Consider the following 20,798-nt stretch of genomic DNA (forward strand, 5'->3'; position numbering starts at 1 on the left):
TTTTGTTATAAGCTAAACATGGGAATACTTATTACAGATCCGTAAAACAATGATACGAATGCGATGATGATTTAGAATAGAACAACTTATTCACGATCTATTACTATTTCGTACAAGTATCTTCTCGCTATCTTTGTCAAAATATTGCAACACTTCGTTACAGTAAAATATATATATATATATAATAAAACGCAATTTGAAAATTTGCACCAATGTTAACTAACCATTAATATCAACAAAACATAATTAAAATCCTCATTAATTTTTTTTAAATGTAATTACCAAATTACTAATTTATTAAAAATCAATAAATCAATTCATTAAATCAATTTTTAAAATTTTTTAAATTTAAAACCATTTTCCTAATTTGTTTTGTGATATTTTATACAGAATTGTGTAATAGTTGAAATAATGAAATTACGCGTCGAAGTTTGCCGCAACAATTAATATACATTTCGAATAAAATATGATTCGAAATTTATAATAATACAAAGATATCGAACGTCATATTGCATTATATTCTTAATTATGGATCTATCAAGAAGCATCGTCGATAGCGAAAATTCCGCATAGTAATTTTTCGCTTTTTTAAATCCAGATGGCGTTTTAATACATGATGATGAAAATAGCGAACATCGCTAGAGCTCTGACAATAAGAAGATTCTTCACTAATGGATCGTTCAAACGTAATGCCATCGTCAAACGGGAAGCCATGGGAAAAGAACGGTTTCATTGTCCGATGTTATTTGTCCCCGTTCTTGCTTCTGAGGAACATAATGTATCATCTATGCATCCAGAATCCACATTCACACGTTTTCAACTCGCACAATGGTGGTGGGGGTGATACTATATGGATGGTGGTGATGGATTAAGTCTTGTGCATTGTTGACGGTATACGACAACGTCTTTCTATGCATTCGTCGTTGAACACCGTTCACGAAGTAGCTCGTAGCTTTTCCAACGCGGGCACCAATGGTTCCTCGATAGAAGGTCCGCAACTCAGTCCACATTCACCAATCCATCTTGCTTTACCACTGGCATGGGACTGTAAAAAAAAATAATTACTTATTTGAACGATTTGTTTTAATATACTATACATTAAATATTCAAAATATTTGTAAAAAAAATAAAATTTATTTTTTAAATTATAATAAAATGATGTATTATATTTTTTTACAACAAACAATTGTAATTTTAAAATAATAATATCAACTACTGTATTTTACTGTCCTTGATCATATAGAAATGGTTATATAATTTGTACGTTTCATTTTATTTTTAAATTTATTTTATTATATTACTTTTAAATCTATAAATTTTTTTAAAAAATATAGCATTAGTAAATGTAATATTTATCTTTTGTTATATTTTTTACACACCATTCTTTAATCTTCAATCATTGATTAAAAAAGAAACGGAACTATTAAAACTCTATTATTATAAGTTGGCATTAAATTCAGCCTTTATCGACTGCTTCGCACGACCAACTTATTACAGCTTATCGCGAACAAAGCAGTCGTTGATGTGACCTTCGCGTTAACATGGGCTATTGTAAATGCCATTCGTGAAATCGATAAGAGCAATTGTCAGTTTTATGTCTAATATCAAACATTAAAATTGATTTTCCTTTTTATACTCTTTTGTTTATTTTCTTACCCAACAATTTAATTATAATCTGAAATTAATTAAAAATTGCATTTTATAAATGTGTTCAAATTAAAGATAGGTTAAAAATAGATTTTTTTATTTTTTTTTAACAGGTTGAAGCAATTTCTTTTTTTTTTTTCCACGATCATGAATGTTCATGTTTATTCGGGAAACAAATGGATAAAAATAACGAATCAATTGAGACTCTTTTTTAAAAATGTTTATAGAATACACAATAGGTCAAGGAGAAAAAAAATAGATCAAAAATAGATTCTTACCATAGTAAGGTCGCGTTTCCACGAGGTGCGGCAACGTCCGTCACAAAGTGGGCACGGTCGTTGAAGAGAATAACCACCACATTCACTACAATCGAGAGAAACGTGTTCTTCGCTCCACGAAACTCCACATCTGTAAAGAGATGTATAATAAGAAATATATTTTTTGAGAAGAATGAGAACATGAATGAGACATTAATTTTTTAATATTTATAAAAAAAATAAAATATTTATTACTTAATAAAAATAAAATGAGTATATAATAGTAAAAAAAAAAATAGAAAAATTGATCATGCAAAGAAGTGTTTTAATACTTTATTTCTATAATTATAAAATCATAAAGTGGAATTAATTATAAATCCAATAGGTTATGAAAATGTTCCAAGTTCAATCATTGCTCTATTACATATTTTTAATAAATAAATTTAGAAATCATAAAAATCCTGTGATCTTCATACTATTTTTTAAAATTTAATTTAATTTCTCAGAAATTGTTTTCATCTTGTAATTTCTAAAATATAAGAAATTATTTTAGTAACTTTATATTGAACTTTAATGTGAAAAATTAAAATTAAAAGTTTAAACCCGTGCAAACAAAAAATTTTAAAGAAGCGTGATAATTTTAAAAATAACGTGATTTAAAAATAATTGTTAGGAAAAGAATTATCAATTAATCTCAAGCCATAGGCAGTATAAATGACGCAACATTTGATAGAAACAATGGAGTCCAAGAATTAGAAGATTTAAGCTGGATTTTTCCAATCCAATTGATATATTTAATATTAAGACTAAGACAAAGCGTTATAGGACTAACGTCTAGAACAAATTCAATCATTGCAATTCGGATCATATCGGATTCTATTATCGATCTATTGTCCGTTTGACGTCGAGATAAAAGTTCAACTTGACTATAGTCAAAGAATTCTCAAGATTCTTATTTGTTACTTTATACATTCTTATTTGTCTCGATATATGTGATGCATGCTTTTTTAAGTGGGGCGATAGTAATTGTGCATACAGGACGATCGTGAAGCGATTAGAAGTCAATAGCCCAAGGAGAGCGCATAATTACTGACCTATATTAAAAATAATGCGAAGAAAGAACCGGTTAAGTTAATCGTTTCTGGTAACTTCTACTATTTATTACTATTAATCAGCAAATAAAGAATACAAATGTTTAATTTTTATTAAATATAACTTTTTTTATTAAATAACTTTTTTTATTAAATAATTTAACTTTTTTTATTAAATATAACATTTATTAAATATAACTTTATTTCCAGAATTCAAATTATTTTTTAAAAATTTAAGGTTATTTTTTTTTTTTTTTTGCTAATAATTTTAATTGTAAGAAAATTCATTTTTAATCATGTTAACTTACGTGAAACAAGAATTCAATTGAGCACGAAGTTCCTCAATAGTAAGGATTGTATCCTGATACTGAGGATGAGATCCTTGGAGGCCATCGTCAACGCTTCCGCACGAACTGTGGCAAGACAAAGAAATGTTGCTTCTGCAAAATGATAAAAGGATAATATTCATGTTAATGTGAAAAATTTTCTACATCATTTTAACCTATGCAATCGTAATTATATAATATTTATTCCTTATGTTATCGTCATTTACAATATTCCAAGAAACATAACTTTTATTTTGATACGTACAAATGTTATGTAATCTAGGAAATAGTATTTCGAAGAAAGATTGAAATCATTGTTTTTCTAAAGAATCATCACTGGATACGAACAAGAACTATGAATTTAAATTAGTTTTTATACTATAAGGACAAAGATTAAAGACAGATCTTTTCCATTAAACGCATTTTAATTATTCCATTCTTCAAATTAAAGAATATAAGATACTACTACGTAAGTCATACGTAAAAGTAATCAATCGTTGCTTAATTTAATATAATTAATTTTTTTAATAAAATTTTGAAAAATAGTATCATAAGATTCGTGATATTTTACGATAACAAGAAATTTTATCAGAAATTCTTTGATCGATAATTTGATCAAGTGCACAAGATTTTTTTAAGATAAATAGCTATCAAGAATGATTCGAATATATCAAAAAATTAACCTTAAAAACTTTTGTCCATTCAATCGGATTTTTTTTTACCAATTTTTACAAATTCATTGTTGCTCATATCAATAACTATAAAATCAAAATTTATGTACACAGATATATCAATTTCCTCATTTCTTTCATTTCAATTTAATAATAATCGATCAGAAATATATATATGTATTATAAGTTATTAAATCTGTAATTAATTCAATTCTTTTGCCCAAAGATTTTAATGTTTAACATTTTATCAAAATATAAAATGTGTTGATAAAATTTTAGAAAATTAGTCGGTGAATATTTGTGAAAAGAGAAGAAAAAGGCCCGGCAAATAACTGAGATAATTGGTTCATATATCGATCGATAACGATCGAACAAAAGTGTTAGTGGAAGCAAATTCTTCTATTCACTTATCACGTTTCGTTTAAATCATGATCGAGAATCGATATTCGCGTGATATTTCTACTGAATATTCGAGAAAATGGAAAACTGGTGTGACAGAAGCAGAAAGGAGAATAATGTAGATACGAATGCATATATGTGCTAAAATATGCAACATGGAAATCAGGAAGAAAAACGTTCCTTTCACGTGATGCTAACGTGAACGAGCACGTAATAAACGTATTCGTATAATATTCGTATAAGTTTTGTGCATGTATGAAAGAATGACGCGCAAATCTTGGAATTAGTAAATCTCTGCTGTCTTTTTTACCATTCATATAATACTTCAACACTTGAGATGATTTACTAAGAAATTTATGGTAAGAGAACATGTGAGAAAAAGGTTATGTTTGTATTGTATTATCGGTTATATTGGAACAATCCGTTTCCATATAGGTTAGATCTAAATTGTCACATGACGAATATGTGAGTACCACTTATATCAAATTATAGTTGATTAAAGATAAGTGAATTTAATTTACACCGTAAAATTGTGTAAATGACTGCTCTTATTTAATAAAAAATGTAATTACACCATAAAAATGATAAAGCGATAAAATTTAAATTCTGTTATTATGCGCATAGTAAAATTTTATTAGGATATTTTTTTTTATAAATTATTGAAATACCTGTATAATAATATATACATTTTTATTAAAATTTATGAATTCCAAAATAATAGTATTGCTACACCAACCAATATAATCAATAAGATTAATTAATAAGAATACAGGATTAATTATATTAAAAATTCAGTTTTAAGATGTGCAATAAAAATATTTTATATTTTAGAAATCATAATTTTTTTTAATTTATTCAAAAATAATTTTCCTATAAAATCTTTTCTTTCTATAAAATCATGAACACTATTATTCTTTTTTGTATACCTACATTCTTTCACATAACTTTATTTGAAGATAGATTTTACTTTATTAAATATATTTGAAAATTGAAAGCTTTAGAAAGAAAATTTAGAAATTTAAATTCAATTTATTCATCTATTTCGTTCATTCAATTTTCTCATCAAAAAATCTTCTATATATTAAATTAATACAACAATAATATTTGTCATCGATATTATTTTATAATTATTTTTTTTATTTTGTGTCTTTTATTTTTTTGTTTATATTCTATGCAATTTATGTTTATCTATTAATAAACATGTGCTTCCCGCACATCATTTTAATTTCATTATTATCATTTTTACTTCATAAATTCCTTTTTTTCTTCCCCTCTTATGATCATCATCATAATTTATCTACTGATCTTTGACGTAAATTATAAATTTTTCTTGTTTTTCTTAGGATAACTTAAGTAAATTATGCAAAAGTGGTCGTGGTTTGTCTTTTGCACATGACACGTGGTAACAAATTTGTGCGCATTATTAAACAAGAAAAAAACTTAACCGTGTAGGTTGAAGGATACCTCTTTCTCTCTTGTGCAGCAATTTTGAGAATTTCCGGCACGCGTTAAGTATTAATTAACTGCGATGAAGTTAAATGATGCATTGTGAAATTCTTCGTACACTATAGGTATTATCGTGTAAATATAAACGGAATTTTTAACTAAAATGCAGCTGAAATATTGAAAATTATTTGAGAAATCAATATTGAATATGAGAAATTTATAAAATATGTAATAATAATTGAACAATTCATAAAAATAAAATCTTTGTTTTAAATTTTCTTTCAATATATTTAAATTATATTAATTTAACATGTTGTCGAGAATTATGTTAATGAATTATATATATAATGTTAAGATAATTAATTAAATAAGATGAGAAAATATTAGCGTTTCTTTAATAAAAAAAAAAAAAAAAAAAAAAATATAGAATGATGAAACCGAGGAAAATCGTGAATATAACAAAAATTTATTCTAATATAAGGCAAACTTCTGAGAATTCTCAAAATATCTATTTTACTTTTAGATTTTCTATAAATAAGTTTCCACTCATGATTTACATGAAACTGTGCAAGATTTTATAAGTCTTCCCTTTAAATAGAACTAAACGGAACAATTGGATATTGATTTAAATCTGACGAGATCTTAGATGTTTCCTCTTTTTTTTTTGTCCTTCGTGATTTTTCAATGGCGTAATAACTATAGGCGCCACATTTCAGCCACGTGCCTTGAATTATGTAAAATAAATTCTACGAATAATTCATTTAAAAATAATTCCACAAACTTAGATATTTTTTTTTTTTTTTTTTTTTTTGCTTCAAATGCAAAATATTTATTTTAAGTGATTATATTATATTTCTCAAATTATTGAAAATTATTGAAAAATTCTATTCGAATTATCTTTCAAATATTTAATTATGAATATTTCATTAGCAATTCGATAAAAATAAAAATAGATCGATTGAATAAATCGTTGCCATCAAATTTCGAAATCGTTTTCCACGATTCATAACACAAATTTAAATTGGAGATCTACGATGTCATAGAAAAACATACACAAACATTGTGCTCAAAATCGTATGTTTTCACTCAGCTTTATGAATCGCTGAAAGATATTGACCATCCGTAGATAAAACAGAAAAAGATGATTCGCGAAATTCTTTCTTCTTCCGACATTGTTCTTTGAAAATTTGCAATATCTTGTTACGAAAAATTGTTGAAAACAAAAAAGAAATCCTTTTCCAAAGTTAGACACATAAAGTTTTCAAAATATTAAAATTCAAAACAACTCACCCATGGCGAGAAAGACTCTCAGTAGCTGGTTGCACGGTTGTAGTCACAGACATGTTGTTTTGATGCGTTAAAACTGCAAAAGAATAATAAGCATTAATAAGCATTAGCGAATAATCGAAGTCGCTTGTTATTGCACTTAGTATTTTATATTGTTATCGTTAATCGATCTAGATTGTACTCGTTAAAAAAAATTCCCCTAGCAACAAGGGGCTAAAATAAGGAACTAATTGCACAATAAAAACAATAGAAAATTGAAACGAAAATTCAGATGTTCGTAGTTATTTTTAACAATGAAAGAATTAAAATCGATTAATTGAAATTACGGTATATGGAACGTGTAAACGCGAAGGACACATCCGTGATAAGTTTCACCTTAGATAGCCTCACCTTGGCACAGAACAGAACATTTACTTTCCCCCTGGAGAAACGAAAGCCAACTGATACACACGGCACACGCACTGAATTCTTTATTTCGACCGATCCGAGTTTTCACGACGTAACATATTGTATAATAGCCTGTTTTATAGCCATATGCTTTTTCTTTTTTCTTTACACGATGACAATTAACGAAAATGAAATAAAATAAACTTGTCAAAAAGATTTCTGAATTTAAAATATTGTAATCATTTTATCATTTTTTTTTTTCAGTTTACCGATACGAATACGTATACAGATTGCACGGCAGTGCAGTATTGAAAATCATTTTGCACGTATAAAAAATCGATGTAGGAGTAATGCTACAATAGTAACAACATAAAACGAGATTCCAATATCGATACAGGGTCGAATGGGGGAATGTCAAGGATTTTATTATTGACACATTGGCAATGCATACCTGATTTTATTATCAACGTAGAAAAGCCTTGATGTATTCTTAGAAAAGCAAATCAAGGTGAGAAAATTGGTACACGTGTCTCGATAATGATTTACACAAACGACTTTTATTTAACACCAAAAAAAAAAAAAGAAAAAAAAAAACATTATTTATTTGTGCAGTAGAGAAGAAATATACATCGTACAGAAAAAAGATGGCGTGTCGTTTATAGATCGTTTATAGATCGAAACGATTAACAAGTTCGATTTAAAATATATTTTTATGATAGCCGATTTGATTATTACGTTTTAAAATTGGCGCGTAAAAATTGTATACATGTTGTGTGTATATATATATATATATATTGCACGGCAAATTTTAAAGTTGAATCATCGGCCAGACTTTGGAACAAACTAATTGCGGAGCAATAAATCATTGGATATTGCTAATTATTTCGTGTAGAAATTTTAACGCTTTTGTTCGTATATCTTTTCAAAATCGATATACAATAATTTACGAAGCAATAAACTGTGAATTACAAAGGAATTATGAAGGGAATAAAATAAATATTCTGGCCATTCTATCTAAACAATGTGTCGGGGGGTTTTACGTTTTCTTAACTTTATTACGTTAGAGTATTCCAGAGAATTCCATTGTTATAAAAGATGTTGTTATTTAGTACGTATTGAAACGAGTCATTTCTAGTTACGCGCAATTGTCAGATGATCCGATTTACTCGTAACGATTACGTTGTAATTTTAACTTAAGATTTCCTTTGCGATTTCGTGAATTTTTATTTAAAGTTGTAAAAAGTTGACGCGTAAAGACGCTTAAAATACTTCTCCATCGTACGATGGAATTTAAATCAGTATATATCGCATTCACAAATTGGAAGAAACTTGTTCGAAAGAAACTTGTTTAATTACCATATCAATTTAATTAATTCAGTTATAAGTATTGGTTATCTTCATCTAATCGTATAAAATACATTATACACATATTAAATGCACATTAAATGTAAATTTAATTAAGAAAAAAATAGAATATCGCCATGAATAATATTTTTTTTTCTTTATTTAAGAAATACGATTAATCGATATCATTGAGACATAGATTAAAGATTAATTAGTGCAGATGAATATCCAATTATATATATTTATATATATTTATATATAAATAAAAAAAGATTTTACGATTGGCAGACACGATGGAATGGAATCGTGGTTGGAAAAAAAATGTGTCACCTTCACCTGAAAGGAGAGAAAAATTAGAAAGAAATAAAAATACGTAACGCGTAATTTTCCAACTCGTTCGATAGTCCTGTACCAACGTATTTTATTTCACAATACGTCTGTAATACGCTTAATAACGAGGAACGTCGCGTTGTAAAAAAACCGATAAATATTTCTCTTTGACGTCATCATTGTTTGCAATAGTAAGCTTTCTTATTGAATTCGCGTGACGAATACGTGCACTGATTCACTGAAATGTTTTTACATTCTTAACTTTCAATCGTGTACACGATCGATGTTATATCTACCTTTAAAAGAACATCATGATAGGATTATGTGACTGTTATAGTTTCTTTTATAGAACCATTATTTTTTTTAATTATTTATGAAAATATATATATATATATATATAATAACGCGAAATTATAAAATGGCTACAGAATGGTTGGATAAAAAAATCGATATCGTGTTAAATTAAAAAAAAAAAAAAAAAAAGAAGTCAAGAAAAAGAATCAAAAGAAATAGAATTCGTATTTGCATAACTAAACTAAACACAAGCGCAATCGCAATAAACTTGGAAATAAATGCACAGTTTTTTCATTATCGCAAAAGGCATAATTTCCTTTAATATTCGCGCGTATGTATTTTTCGCGACCAATGAACCCGAAGTTAATTCATTATTTAATATTCATTAGATAGATGCATTTATAAAATAGAGATAAGTAATTACGTTTTCTATGAATATGTATTACGATATCGTATATATAATGAATATTTTTTGTTATTTTATCATTGTAATAATAATAATAATAAAATTTTATATTTTTTTATTTTCACGATATCGATTTACATTTATATCAATATTCTTATTGTTCAAATATTTTTTATTTTTTTTATAAGATTATATACATTTTTAATAAATAAAAGATAATAATCTTTTTATTTTATTATTTTTTTATTATTATTTTATTTTTATTATATTATTTTTTTTATTATTATCTTTTAAAGAAAAAAAAAATCATAATTATAGATATTTTGATCGTTGTCGAACGAATGTGGATCAAAATAAAAGAATAATGGAAAGAGAGCAAAGAAATTGCTAAATAAAGGATATTCTCACGTGTCTCAGAGCTACCTCATTTCTAAAAGCATTAGTACAATCGTAAAAATAGACGATTCTATAAATGTACAAGTTATTTTTAATTTAAACTCCAAAGTAGAAAATGTAGAAGAGCATCATTCTATAGTCATGTCACATTTTCAACTAAACATAGATACACATCTGAATCGATTGCATTTGTACACATTGAAAATTACGATTGGAATAATATTATTATCCAATTTTTATATATTAAACATTTTAATTTTTACGATTAACGGTTTATAATCTAGAAAAATATTCAAGATATTCTAGCATTTTTAAAATTACCAGAATATTTAAAAATACCAGAATATCTCTCATGAGATCAATAGATATATACGGTTTGACGAGATACTCAAGAATTTTAACTCTGCTGATCGCCTTTCCATTATTTTCGATTAACATCGACAAATTCACGAGATAACGAGTGTCTACTGCGCAGATAATTTTTGTCCACTCGATATCTCAATTCTCATGATACGCTTTGAATTTAATCCAAAAATTTATCGATTTTCCATACTTCGATGTTCGATTAGATACAGAAAAATTTCACCGTGGTTGAAACTTTTAATGAAACGTGAATATGACGTTACAAAGCCACAACGATGATGTATCGAAAACTTGAACAATTAGACTAAGGAATATTGACGTAATAATTGTATTATTTATATAATAAAGCGATACATAGGATTCCTTTTGAATAAAAATTGTATTACGACTATATTAAAATTAAAAGTTTATAATTCAGAGGCATATGTTATAAATAAATTATAGATACTTATATGTACCTAAACTGTACATATAAAATATTTAAGTATCGATTACTTTATCGAATGAAAAAAGTTCTTGAGATCGTATTATATTTAAAAATATAGTTCTATTTATAATTTTATTTTAAATGAATGAAGTGAAACTTCATAAAATTATTAAATTAAATTAATAGTGAATTAACGAAATTAAAGTAAAAAAAAACATTGACTGAAAGAATGAAAATCCGATTGCTTCACAACATTTTTTTACTCTCTTCATGTGACGAGCCTCTAAGATTAACATCAAGATGCTTTCGCCTCTTTCAAGCCGTTAGTTTACGAAGAAAATGGATTCGGGAACTACTGGCAAGCATCCCAAGGCGGTTAGTCCAGCGGTTATTTCTTCTTGCGATTACGATTTTTATGTTTTATTCGTACAGAAAAATTTTAAGAAAAGGGCTTGCAAATATAGGATATTATAGTTACTCATAAATAGTCTGAAGTCGTTGACTGTATTCGAATATTGTTTAGAAATTAGAAGTCATTTTATTTAATCTTGCGTTATTTCAAGTTTTATATGAATTGTGTTAAAATATAAATGAAATAAAAAAAATGATTTTAGTTTTCAAGTTAAATATTAAGAAGTTTTTATAGATATGATTTATTTGATTAAATTAAATTTAATATTTATATTTTGTTGAATTTTGTTATGATATATTTTATTTGATATTTTATTTTTTTTTATTTTTAAACGTTTATTTAATTTTTTCATGTATATATAATTTTTGCGTAGAAGATAAGACATATTTATATTGTGCAATTCGTTCGCATTCGTCTCCGATTTCAATATATTTTAAATCCATGCAATACGTGCTTGAGTTTAAAAGTGGAATATTTGTATAATACACAAGCTCAATATCTATTATAAATTATTATATTTCTTTTTATACGATTTCATTTATTTCGTATATTTCGACAAATTTTTTTTTTAATATTTTATTTCTTTATTTTTCAGAGACAAGTTAAAGATGAAAGCGGATATGTATTGTATATAGTACGCTTTCTGTTCGATTTCGATTTCGCTTTCGAGTGGGCACGGAACTAACCTAAATGTGTGACCTACCTGTAAGTTCTTCATGATTTACAGACTGGCTTAAGATGAAAATGTCAATTTATTTTTTTCCGTACTTTTAATATGATAAAACCGGTCATATTATAATTTATAAATTAACATTATTTTTTGCAAATAATTGTTTGAAAAAATTTGCTATCGAAGAAAAGTATTTACATATCTATTGCATCATATTTAATTAAGAGGCAGAAAGAAAGAATTTCTCAAAAAAAGCTTTCAATGTTATTGATTCATGACTTGAATGATACTTGTCTTTCGATACTTTGTACATTAACATTATCCGAAGGGGTTGAAACGAGGCCAACAACCCTCGAGATCACGACAGTCTCTCGAGGAGAGAGAAGCTGAATTCGAGATATCGATCGACCTCGTCGACTATTCTGGTTAAACTCCCACGCGGATGCATGGATACAAAGTGAACACGGAATCAGGTCGTTTTAACTGCGAGAGACGGAATGGAAATTCGATTTACCTTATTTTTTACAGTTTCCTGTTTGGAAATATGCCACAAAAGAAGCAACAGGAAAGCTTCTTTGTTTATGATACATGTATCTTGTGTTACAAAAACTGAGAAATATTATTGCATACTAGTTGGGAAATATCATATTAGATTATAAGAGTTTTATATTAAGAGTTTAAATACGATAGAATATTTTATATTTAAAATACAATATGATTTACATATTTAAATAATCTGAATGTTAAAATTGTTAAAAAAATTTAATCAAATCAGAATTAATTAGAAATAAGGATAAAGTTACAAATATGTGATGATTTATATGAAATATAACATTCATGTTAGTCGCGTAACAACAAAATACGTTCCACTGACTTTATATAATCGCAACATTTGAATTGTCGTGAAGCAGCGACATTGCAAGGACCTTCGTTGCATAATATTCGCACAGAATTATAAAAGAACACAATTTCTTTTTCTAGATAATAACATTAAATATGGCAAGAGAATAAAAAATTTCTCTAATGGAAAAGACACGATATATAATATAAATATAAATAATTACAAAAAGTAACGTAAAAAAAATATAAATTGTGACCTTTGCAAACATTTATTAAAGTGAAAACAGAAAACTTTAATCGTAAAATGTTTTATGACAGGAAATGAGATATGATCTTTATAAAAATTCGAAATAGAATATATTTTACGAAAAAAAACAAAAAAAAAGTCACTTTGAATTATTCTCATAAATTTTAAATATGTATAATCATATTTATGTTTAGTTAATTAAATGAAAAAATTTTAAATCTATTAAAAATAAAAATTGGTAAATAATCATAAGGTTAATCCTTTTCGTATTATTGAATTTTATGTTTAGACGAATGATGAAAAGATTGCAAGACATGCATGAAACGGGTAGGAATGCAACGAAGCGTTAACAGGATTGAGAAATTAAAATTCCACCTCTGGAATTTGCCGTCACACGAGTGGCGTAACGGGTTTCCAGCGAGCCTTTACACAAACAAACGAAGTAACATCGAGGTATGACCTCGTTCGTTGGCCACAGACGATGTCTTCGCAAAATTAACCACTCACCCGTGTACTCGTTTGTCGATCGAAACACGCAATACAAACATTCCAAACTCTTAAAAATGTTACCAACGTTACAATCAAAAACTCGACTTTGTCATATTAAAGATTTACGAATTTTTAAACAGTTGATAACTTTTTTATTAATCGAGAACGTTAAATGGTTAATAACATAAATGTTTAATAATAAGAAATAATAATGCGTCAAAAATTTTTCATCTAACGGTTCTTCGATCATCGACCTGAACTCAAAACTTTGGTCGATGGACGATCGTTGGGCGTCACAAGGAAGAACCAATCTGAAGTTAGTCATGAAGTTTGCCGTTGAGAGTATTGATTCCCACGCTACGTTCGTCTCTTCGCTTTCTATGCATGTGTCGCTTCTAAACCTTCCCCTCCTCCCTTCTTTGAATATATAAGACCCTTTTTATAGATTGTACTGTTACTTTTGAAAGCGAAACTCTGCCGTTTTCTATACAAACGAATATCATGAACAAGTTCGACGTAAAAAGAAAACTTTAGTGCTCAGCGTGCTTTCTTAAAAGGAAGGCATGGTGAAAGCATGGTGAACGCAACGTTTCAAAGAGAGATAATCCGATGTTTCGTTACAAAAGTCGCATAATGAGACACTTTATTTCAATGTTCACGTTTCATCAAATTAAACATCGATTCAATTTTTTTTTTAACACACATATATTCATGTACACTATTGTTCTTACACAAATATTAACGCGATCTGCGACGTTTGTAATGCGGATTTGTGTGCGCATGGCAATGTGTATAAACTCTAAAACTTACATTTCGTAGAAATCTTCGAAAACTGGACGGCAGATGAAGCACAAAATATGCGCACTGTCTTTCACTACGTTTTCGAACTTTGATAATCAAACACGTACGAAACGTCGAACCTCGGCGAATAAGCGACGGTTACGAATTTCGTATGAAAAAGTCAAATCAGACAGCAAAGACAGCAAACAGCTACGATGTTTTGAGTCTGACTGAAGGTAGTGCAGTTGTGTGGGAGCCTTTTATAACCGCGGTGTGGGTTGGGCATCGTGGCAATCGTCGGACGGTGCGATAGTGGGGAGAGAGGAAAGCTGAGGCAGAAAACCCCCATCTGCGCAAGTACGAATAACTGTGTGTGTATGTGTATTTAAGATTGTTGTGTGCGGACACACATGAAGGAGCAGGGATTCTCCGCGCGTGGCGCCGGCGTGTACGGACACATGTTCATAAATAAATAATGAACAGCTCGTACGATAACGAATCTTATCGCTGTTGAATTTTAGAGATTCGATGATGAAGAAGACGTAGAAATTTTACTGATCTTTGTATTTCAAGAATAACGATCGTTTTAAAAATATACATATATTTTATAATATTGAAATTTCAAACTATAATTTTATATCTTCGATGGAAAGCGATGTTGTAAGAATAAGGAAAACATACTTGACAAACTTTTATATAGTTACAGATGTATGTAGGGGAACAAGGAATGCAATCAAAGACAAAAAGATCTCCCACGCAGCAGGATATAAGAACCCCAGGAAACGAAAGGCAGTGTCACGTGTGCACACACCCCGCCAAATTATGCGGAAAAAAAGAAAAGCGTAGGTTTATCTTTAACGTTAAAATGTCACCGCCCTCGGTGTTGCATTCATAAGCGGGCATACATCAAGCCACCTTTTGCAGATTAGACGCGGCAGGGATTCTCAAATTCAGCAATGCGCTATTGGTTATCTATCGATTTCTTGTCGTCTTTATGCTTTCTGCGTTTAAATGAAGGAACAAAGAAAAAAAAACGCGCGATTTATCATTCTTAAATTACAATCCATAATGTTAAAATTAAAAATTAATTTAAAATTAAAGCATTTCAGAAATTAAATTATCCGGCTCCTTAAAATTATAATATTTAGAGTTCAAGACAAGATATATTTTTATCGTTCTTGTTTTTCTTTATTCTATCTTAACATTTTTTAATCTTATAATTTTATTTTTAATTTAATATTCATTAGATGTTTTGGAATTTTAAATATTAATTATTTCAATGTTTTTGAATGTTGTGTATACAACAATTGATTATATTTATATTTTAATTAAATTTCTACACTACATTCAATTCTATTAAAACAATTAATCGACCCTGAAATTACAAAAACGATTATACAATATGAAACTTATACTTAAAGAAATAGTAAGTATAAGTAGTAATACTTAATATCAAGTAAAGATTACTTTTCGTTCGATTTTTTTGAATTTTTTGCAAAATTTTATGCACATACTATTTACAAAATCGAAATTTTATTCTGGCCTATTGTTTCCAATGCAAATATCAATTTTAATCATTTTCAATGTAAATATTAAATCTTCAGTAATATTTTCAAACTCGATCAACAAATAAAATTTTTAAAATTAAATTTATATAATTTTAAATTCTATACTTTCGATGATGAATTACTTTTCCTTAAGTTTTTAAATTTTATAACAAAAATTCAATAATAATCGTGAATTTATTTAATTTTAAATATCGATTCTTACGATATTAATGTTTTTTTTTTAGAACGAAGAATGATTTTTGAAATAATTTTTGAGTTTATTTTTCGTCAAAATTCTTCGAAATATATTGCTTTAAAAAAAAAATCTGAAATAATATTAATAATTAATAAAAAGTGGAAAAGTATAGAAACGTAATATTAACCATCTTGTCTTTAATATTAATAACTAAGGAATTTTAAGATAAGAAATCAGAAATGTTGATTATCGATAGATACATAATCATTAGATCGATTATTAAAAAAAAAAAAAGGTATTTATCGATTTATTGATATTTTCGATAAAAGTATAATGAAAAGGATAAAATAAAATATTTACTTCGGATATTAAATATTAAAAAAATTTCTGTAACTATAACAAGTATTTATTGTATTTATTATAAACTCAAAATGTCGTTAAGATATACACATACTTTTTCTGTAATTATTCTTTTAATCTTTTCTTATCTTTTAATCTGCTTCATGAAATTTACATTCTACTAAACAGATATTCATGTAAATTTAACATTCCATAACACGATGATCTCGTTTAAAAGCCACGTTAATTAAAGAACCTATTTAATCGGTCAAAAGTTTGTATCATAAACGTTCGTATCATATCTTCTTCGTAATAATCTCAGATATAAAGATAAAAATAAGCTAAAAATTTCTAAATAAACGGATTTTCCCAATATTATTTTTCAAAACTTTTTTTTAAACTTATCAATAAATATTTAATTTATCTCTATAATATATCTTATTATTTAAAAAAAAAGAAAACGCGCGAATTATATTTAATCACAATAATTCTACCTATTTTAAAGAAAAATTCTTCCTTTCCTCCAATCCATCCATGGCTAAATATATTTCTCGAAATATTCGACTAAAAAATAATAACATTCGTATGAATGAATTTTTCGAGATTCGTATTTTATATTCTGTCGATATTCTGTGTATCTCTGTGTCATAAATTTCACGCATCTTGAGACGCATCGTCGTCAAGAAAAAAAATTCGAATGCTCAAATTTAATTCATAAGCATAATATTATTCGACTTGTTCATGTATAACAGTTTTAAAATCGTGACTATACGGAAATTCGTATGATACAAGCAGCTAAACTCGAATATTCGAATAAGCGTCTTGATTTATTTATAACATTACATGTACCTAAGAGAGGGCCATCTTACGCGCGAACGAATATCGCATGCTTCGTTCGTCTTCATCGTTTTGAATCATGTAATCGGATAAAAGAGGAGATCTCGATGGACTAATTCAAATTCGAATTTATACGTATAAGAAATACGCGTGTATTTAAAGTAATACACTTATTCATCTGGATTATTTTAAACTGATTCATAATCGGTGTATATATATATATCGGTGTATACGTATATACACACATGCAGTTATCTCTGATCATATTGAGTCGAGCAATGAACAATTCATTGGCCGAATCGTGGGCGTTCTCGATCAACGTTCGCCTCGTTCACTTTGCACGAAATGTAAGCGAGAAAAATATCCAAGTTCAATTGATACACAAATATTTGATAAATCAAGCACGATGATGATAATTTCAAAGAGTGTGGGTAAATACATCGATGTAATGAAAGAAAGAGAGAGATTCTCGTAATCGTTAATTTTCACTATTCCGATTAAATGTTTGTTTGAAGAGTTTTATACGTACTTCGCAAAAATTTAAACGCGATGATGCAATTAATAATAATAATCGTTATCTGTTATTTCAATAACAGTCAACAATTTGTATTCCTTTGGATAATAAAGAAGTATATATATTTATATTTAAATATATATTCAATTCAATTAAAATAACATTCTCTTCGTTCCATTTAACGAATTTAATTTTCTTGATCCGTAAATTTAATCGAAGAACAAACGTTAACGTTAAACGAATCGTTCGTCCATTTTTATTTCGTTTTCGAAGCCCGAAATTTTCTTTGTTTCTAAGAGAATCGCATTTGTTCGCAACGTGTTTTGTAAACGTATTTTCCCAATTTCGCTCGATCATCGTTTGCCATTTCGAGAAAATCCATGCATTTAATCGAATAAACCCGTCGCGAATTATGACATCGCAGATTTTATGCAGCGATAAGATTCGATGTACACTTTTGTTAACCTTTCCTCCGACCCATCCATGGCTAAATATATTATTTCTCGGATTCGACTAAAAATAACGTATTCGTATGAATGAATTTTTCGGGATTCGAGATTTTTTTTTTTTTTTTTTCACTCGCGATATATTCATGTATCTCGTCATAAATTCCACGCATTGAGACGCGGAAAAAAATCGTCGTGGAAAAAAATTTGAAAAAAAAAGGCGCGCATATTTCTCGAAGAATCTCGAGATCGTTCGAAGGATGGAGTTTAAAGCATCCTGGATTTCATGGGCTTTCGAAACTCGTCCGTTTCGCTCGATTAAGTTTCAAATTTTATTTCGACGAATTTTTAAAGATCAAATTTCGCTCCATCTCTGATCAAAAGTTTGCCTCGAGGATTGCTTGCCCGCCATTTAATCGCGCGTTCTCGTGCGATTTCTGAAGTTTCAAACGAAATTAGAAAGCACTCTGGATCTCGTGGATTTCGATAATTTCGAGAGAATTTCGACGGTTCGGTAAATTTCGAATTATGTCTCGATGAATTTAACGATAAAGTTTCCGCTCCATTTCTGATCGAAAATTTGCCTCGAAGATCGAGTCGCGTGTTTAAATCGTCTTGCGATTTATAAAATTTTAAAAAAATCCAAAAAACATCTTAAATTTCATGGACTTCGAAATTTTGAAAATTTTGACGAATTTAACGAAAATTTCATTTCTGATCGTCAAAAATTTGTCTCGAAGATCGAGTCGCGTATTTAAATCGTCCTGCGATTTATAATATTTAAAAAAATCCAAAAAACATCTTAAATTTCATGGACTTTGATAATTTTGATAATTTGAAAATTTTGACGAATTTAACGAAAATTCCATTTCTGATCGTCAAAAATTTGCCTCGAAGATCGAGTCGCGTGTTTAAATCGTCCTGCGATTTATAATATTTAAAAAAATCCAAAAAACATCTTAAATTTCATGGACTTTGATAATTTTGATAATTTGAAAATTTTGACGAATTTAACGAAAATTCCATTTCTGATCGTCAAAAATTTGCCTCGAAGATCGAGTCGCGTGTTTAAATCGTCCTGCGATTTATAATATTTAAAAAAATCCAAAAAACATCTTAAATTTCATGGACTTCGAAATTTTGAAAATTTTGACGAATTTAACGAAAATTCCATTTCTGGTCGTCAAAAATTTGCCTCGAAGATCGAGTCGCGTGTTTAAATCGTCGTGCGATTAAACAAACAAAATTTAAAAAAAAATCTCAAAAAGCATCCTAAATTTCATAGGAGTTCGATAATTTTACGAGAATTTCAACGCTTGGTTAAATTTCGAATTACGATGAATCGATGAATCGATGAATCTCGATGAATCGAAACGATCACATTCGAGTCGATCGAAAGATCGAGCGAAGCGAGCGATTTAATCGCGCGATTGTCGTGCGATTTCACCTTTCTAAATGCCACGTGCCCTCCAGGTACTTTCCCAAGGGCTTTCCAATCGTTTGAAACTGCTCGCCGACGTCTGGATCCGCTATAACTGTCCACGATTATGATTTCCAACTCGCATGTGGGTGGCTAGTCGAGAGGAGAAGGACGCACGTGTACCAGCAATTTGCAGTATGCACGCCGTTTCGGAAGTTATAGGATCGTGGAAGGTCAAAGGAGCGAGAAAGAGAGAGAGAGAAAGAGAGGAAATAAATGCGCACGTGGAAACGAAAACGAATCAACAACGCGCTGATGCTCCCTGGACACGAGTTTTGGATTAGTCGGAGGGGAGGGTTAGAAACGTGGAAGAGGTTATGTTGATTGAATAAAGTTTCAATTTAATTCATATATGCTGATGATTAAATCACGCTGAATCGTAAGTAAGTAAATAGATTCGTAATTGTTTCGCAATCTGAAAAAAATAAAAACATTGTGATTTTATTCGCGCAATTAATCGATATAATTATAATTGTTAGTGAATCTTGCGTCATGCTAAGGTTACTGACTTATGTAAGTAACCTTAGAGAAATACAAATATTATTTATGGACGATTATTTACATTGATTTACGATGATAGTGAAATATTATCTTAGAGTTTGTCAGGGTTTAAGTGGCGTTTCTGCATCGATTTCGGCAAATGAATGATAATTCTAGTCTGTGCGTGTCATTGCAATACGGAATATTCCAAGAAATTATTAATGTAATCGCGTTATTAATGATGCTATTACTCAAATCTTTATCAATGACCCTTTTTGCTATAATCTTACTACGAATTAAGTTTAATATGATTCATATGTAAATTCTTGTTTTGTAATTGTTGTAAAACGATAATACGAAATATTAATCGGAAAGATTAAAAATTCAATGTTTCTCAATCATTTCTCGAATTGCGATACTTTTTTTTTTTTTTTTTTTTTTTTTTTTTTT

At 28.3% G+C, this 20,798-nt stretch overlaps 1 protein-coding gene across 1 annotated transcript; it reads right to left on the minus strand.

Annotated features, from left to right (window-relative positions):
- Positions 1 to 403: 403 nt before the first annotated feature.
- LOC122710311 (protein pinocchio) lies at positions 404 to 14,729 on the minus strand. Its single transcript, XM_043928068.1, has 5 exons — positions 14,540 to 14,729; positions 7,128 to 7,200; positions 3,304 to 3,435; positions 1,926 to 2,055; positions 404 to 1,045 (listed from the first exon to the last, which is right to left on the minus strand). The coding sequence occupies exons 2-5, from the start codon at positions 7,178 to 7,180 to the stop codon at positions 935 to 937; spliced, it is 426 nt and encodes a 141-aa protein (XP_043784003.1). The 5' UTR covers positions 7,181 to 7,200; positions 14,540 to 14,729; the 3' UTR covers positions 404 to 934.
- Between the last annotated feature and the right edge of the window lie 6,069 nt (positions 14,730 to 20,798).

Source organism: Apis laboriosa, unplaced genomic scaffold (genome assembly GCF_014066325.1).
Source record: "Apis laboriosa isolate Shangri-la unplaced genomic scaffold, ASM1406632v1 scaffold105_cov147, whole genome shotgun sequence".
NCBI classification, from domain to species: domain Eukaryota; kingdom Metazoa; phylum Arthropoda; class Insecta; order Hymenoptera; family Apidae; genus Apis; species Apis laboriosa.

Coding starts and splice junctions, on each gene's coding strand:
- LOC122710311 (XM_043928068.1), bottom strand. CDS start 7,180: ATGTCTGTGACTACAACCGTGCAACCAGCTACTGAGAGTCTTTCTCGC. Junction 2,056..3,303: donor CAATTGAATTCTTGTTTCAC/GTAAGTTAACAT, acceptor ATCTCTTTACAG/ATGTGGAGTTTCGTGGAGCG. Junction 1,046..1,925: donor GGAAACGCGACCTTACTATG/GTAAGAATCTAT, acceptor TTTTTTTTACAG/TCCCATGCCAGTGGTAAAGC.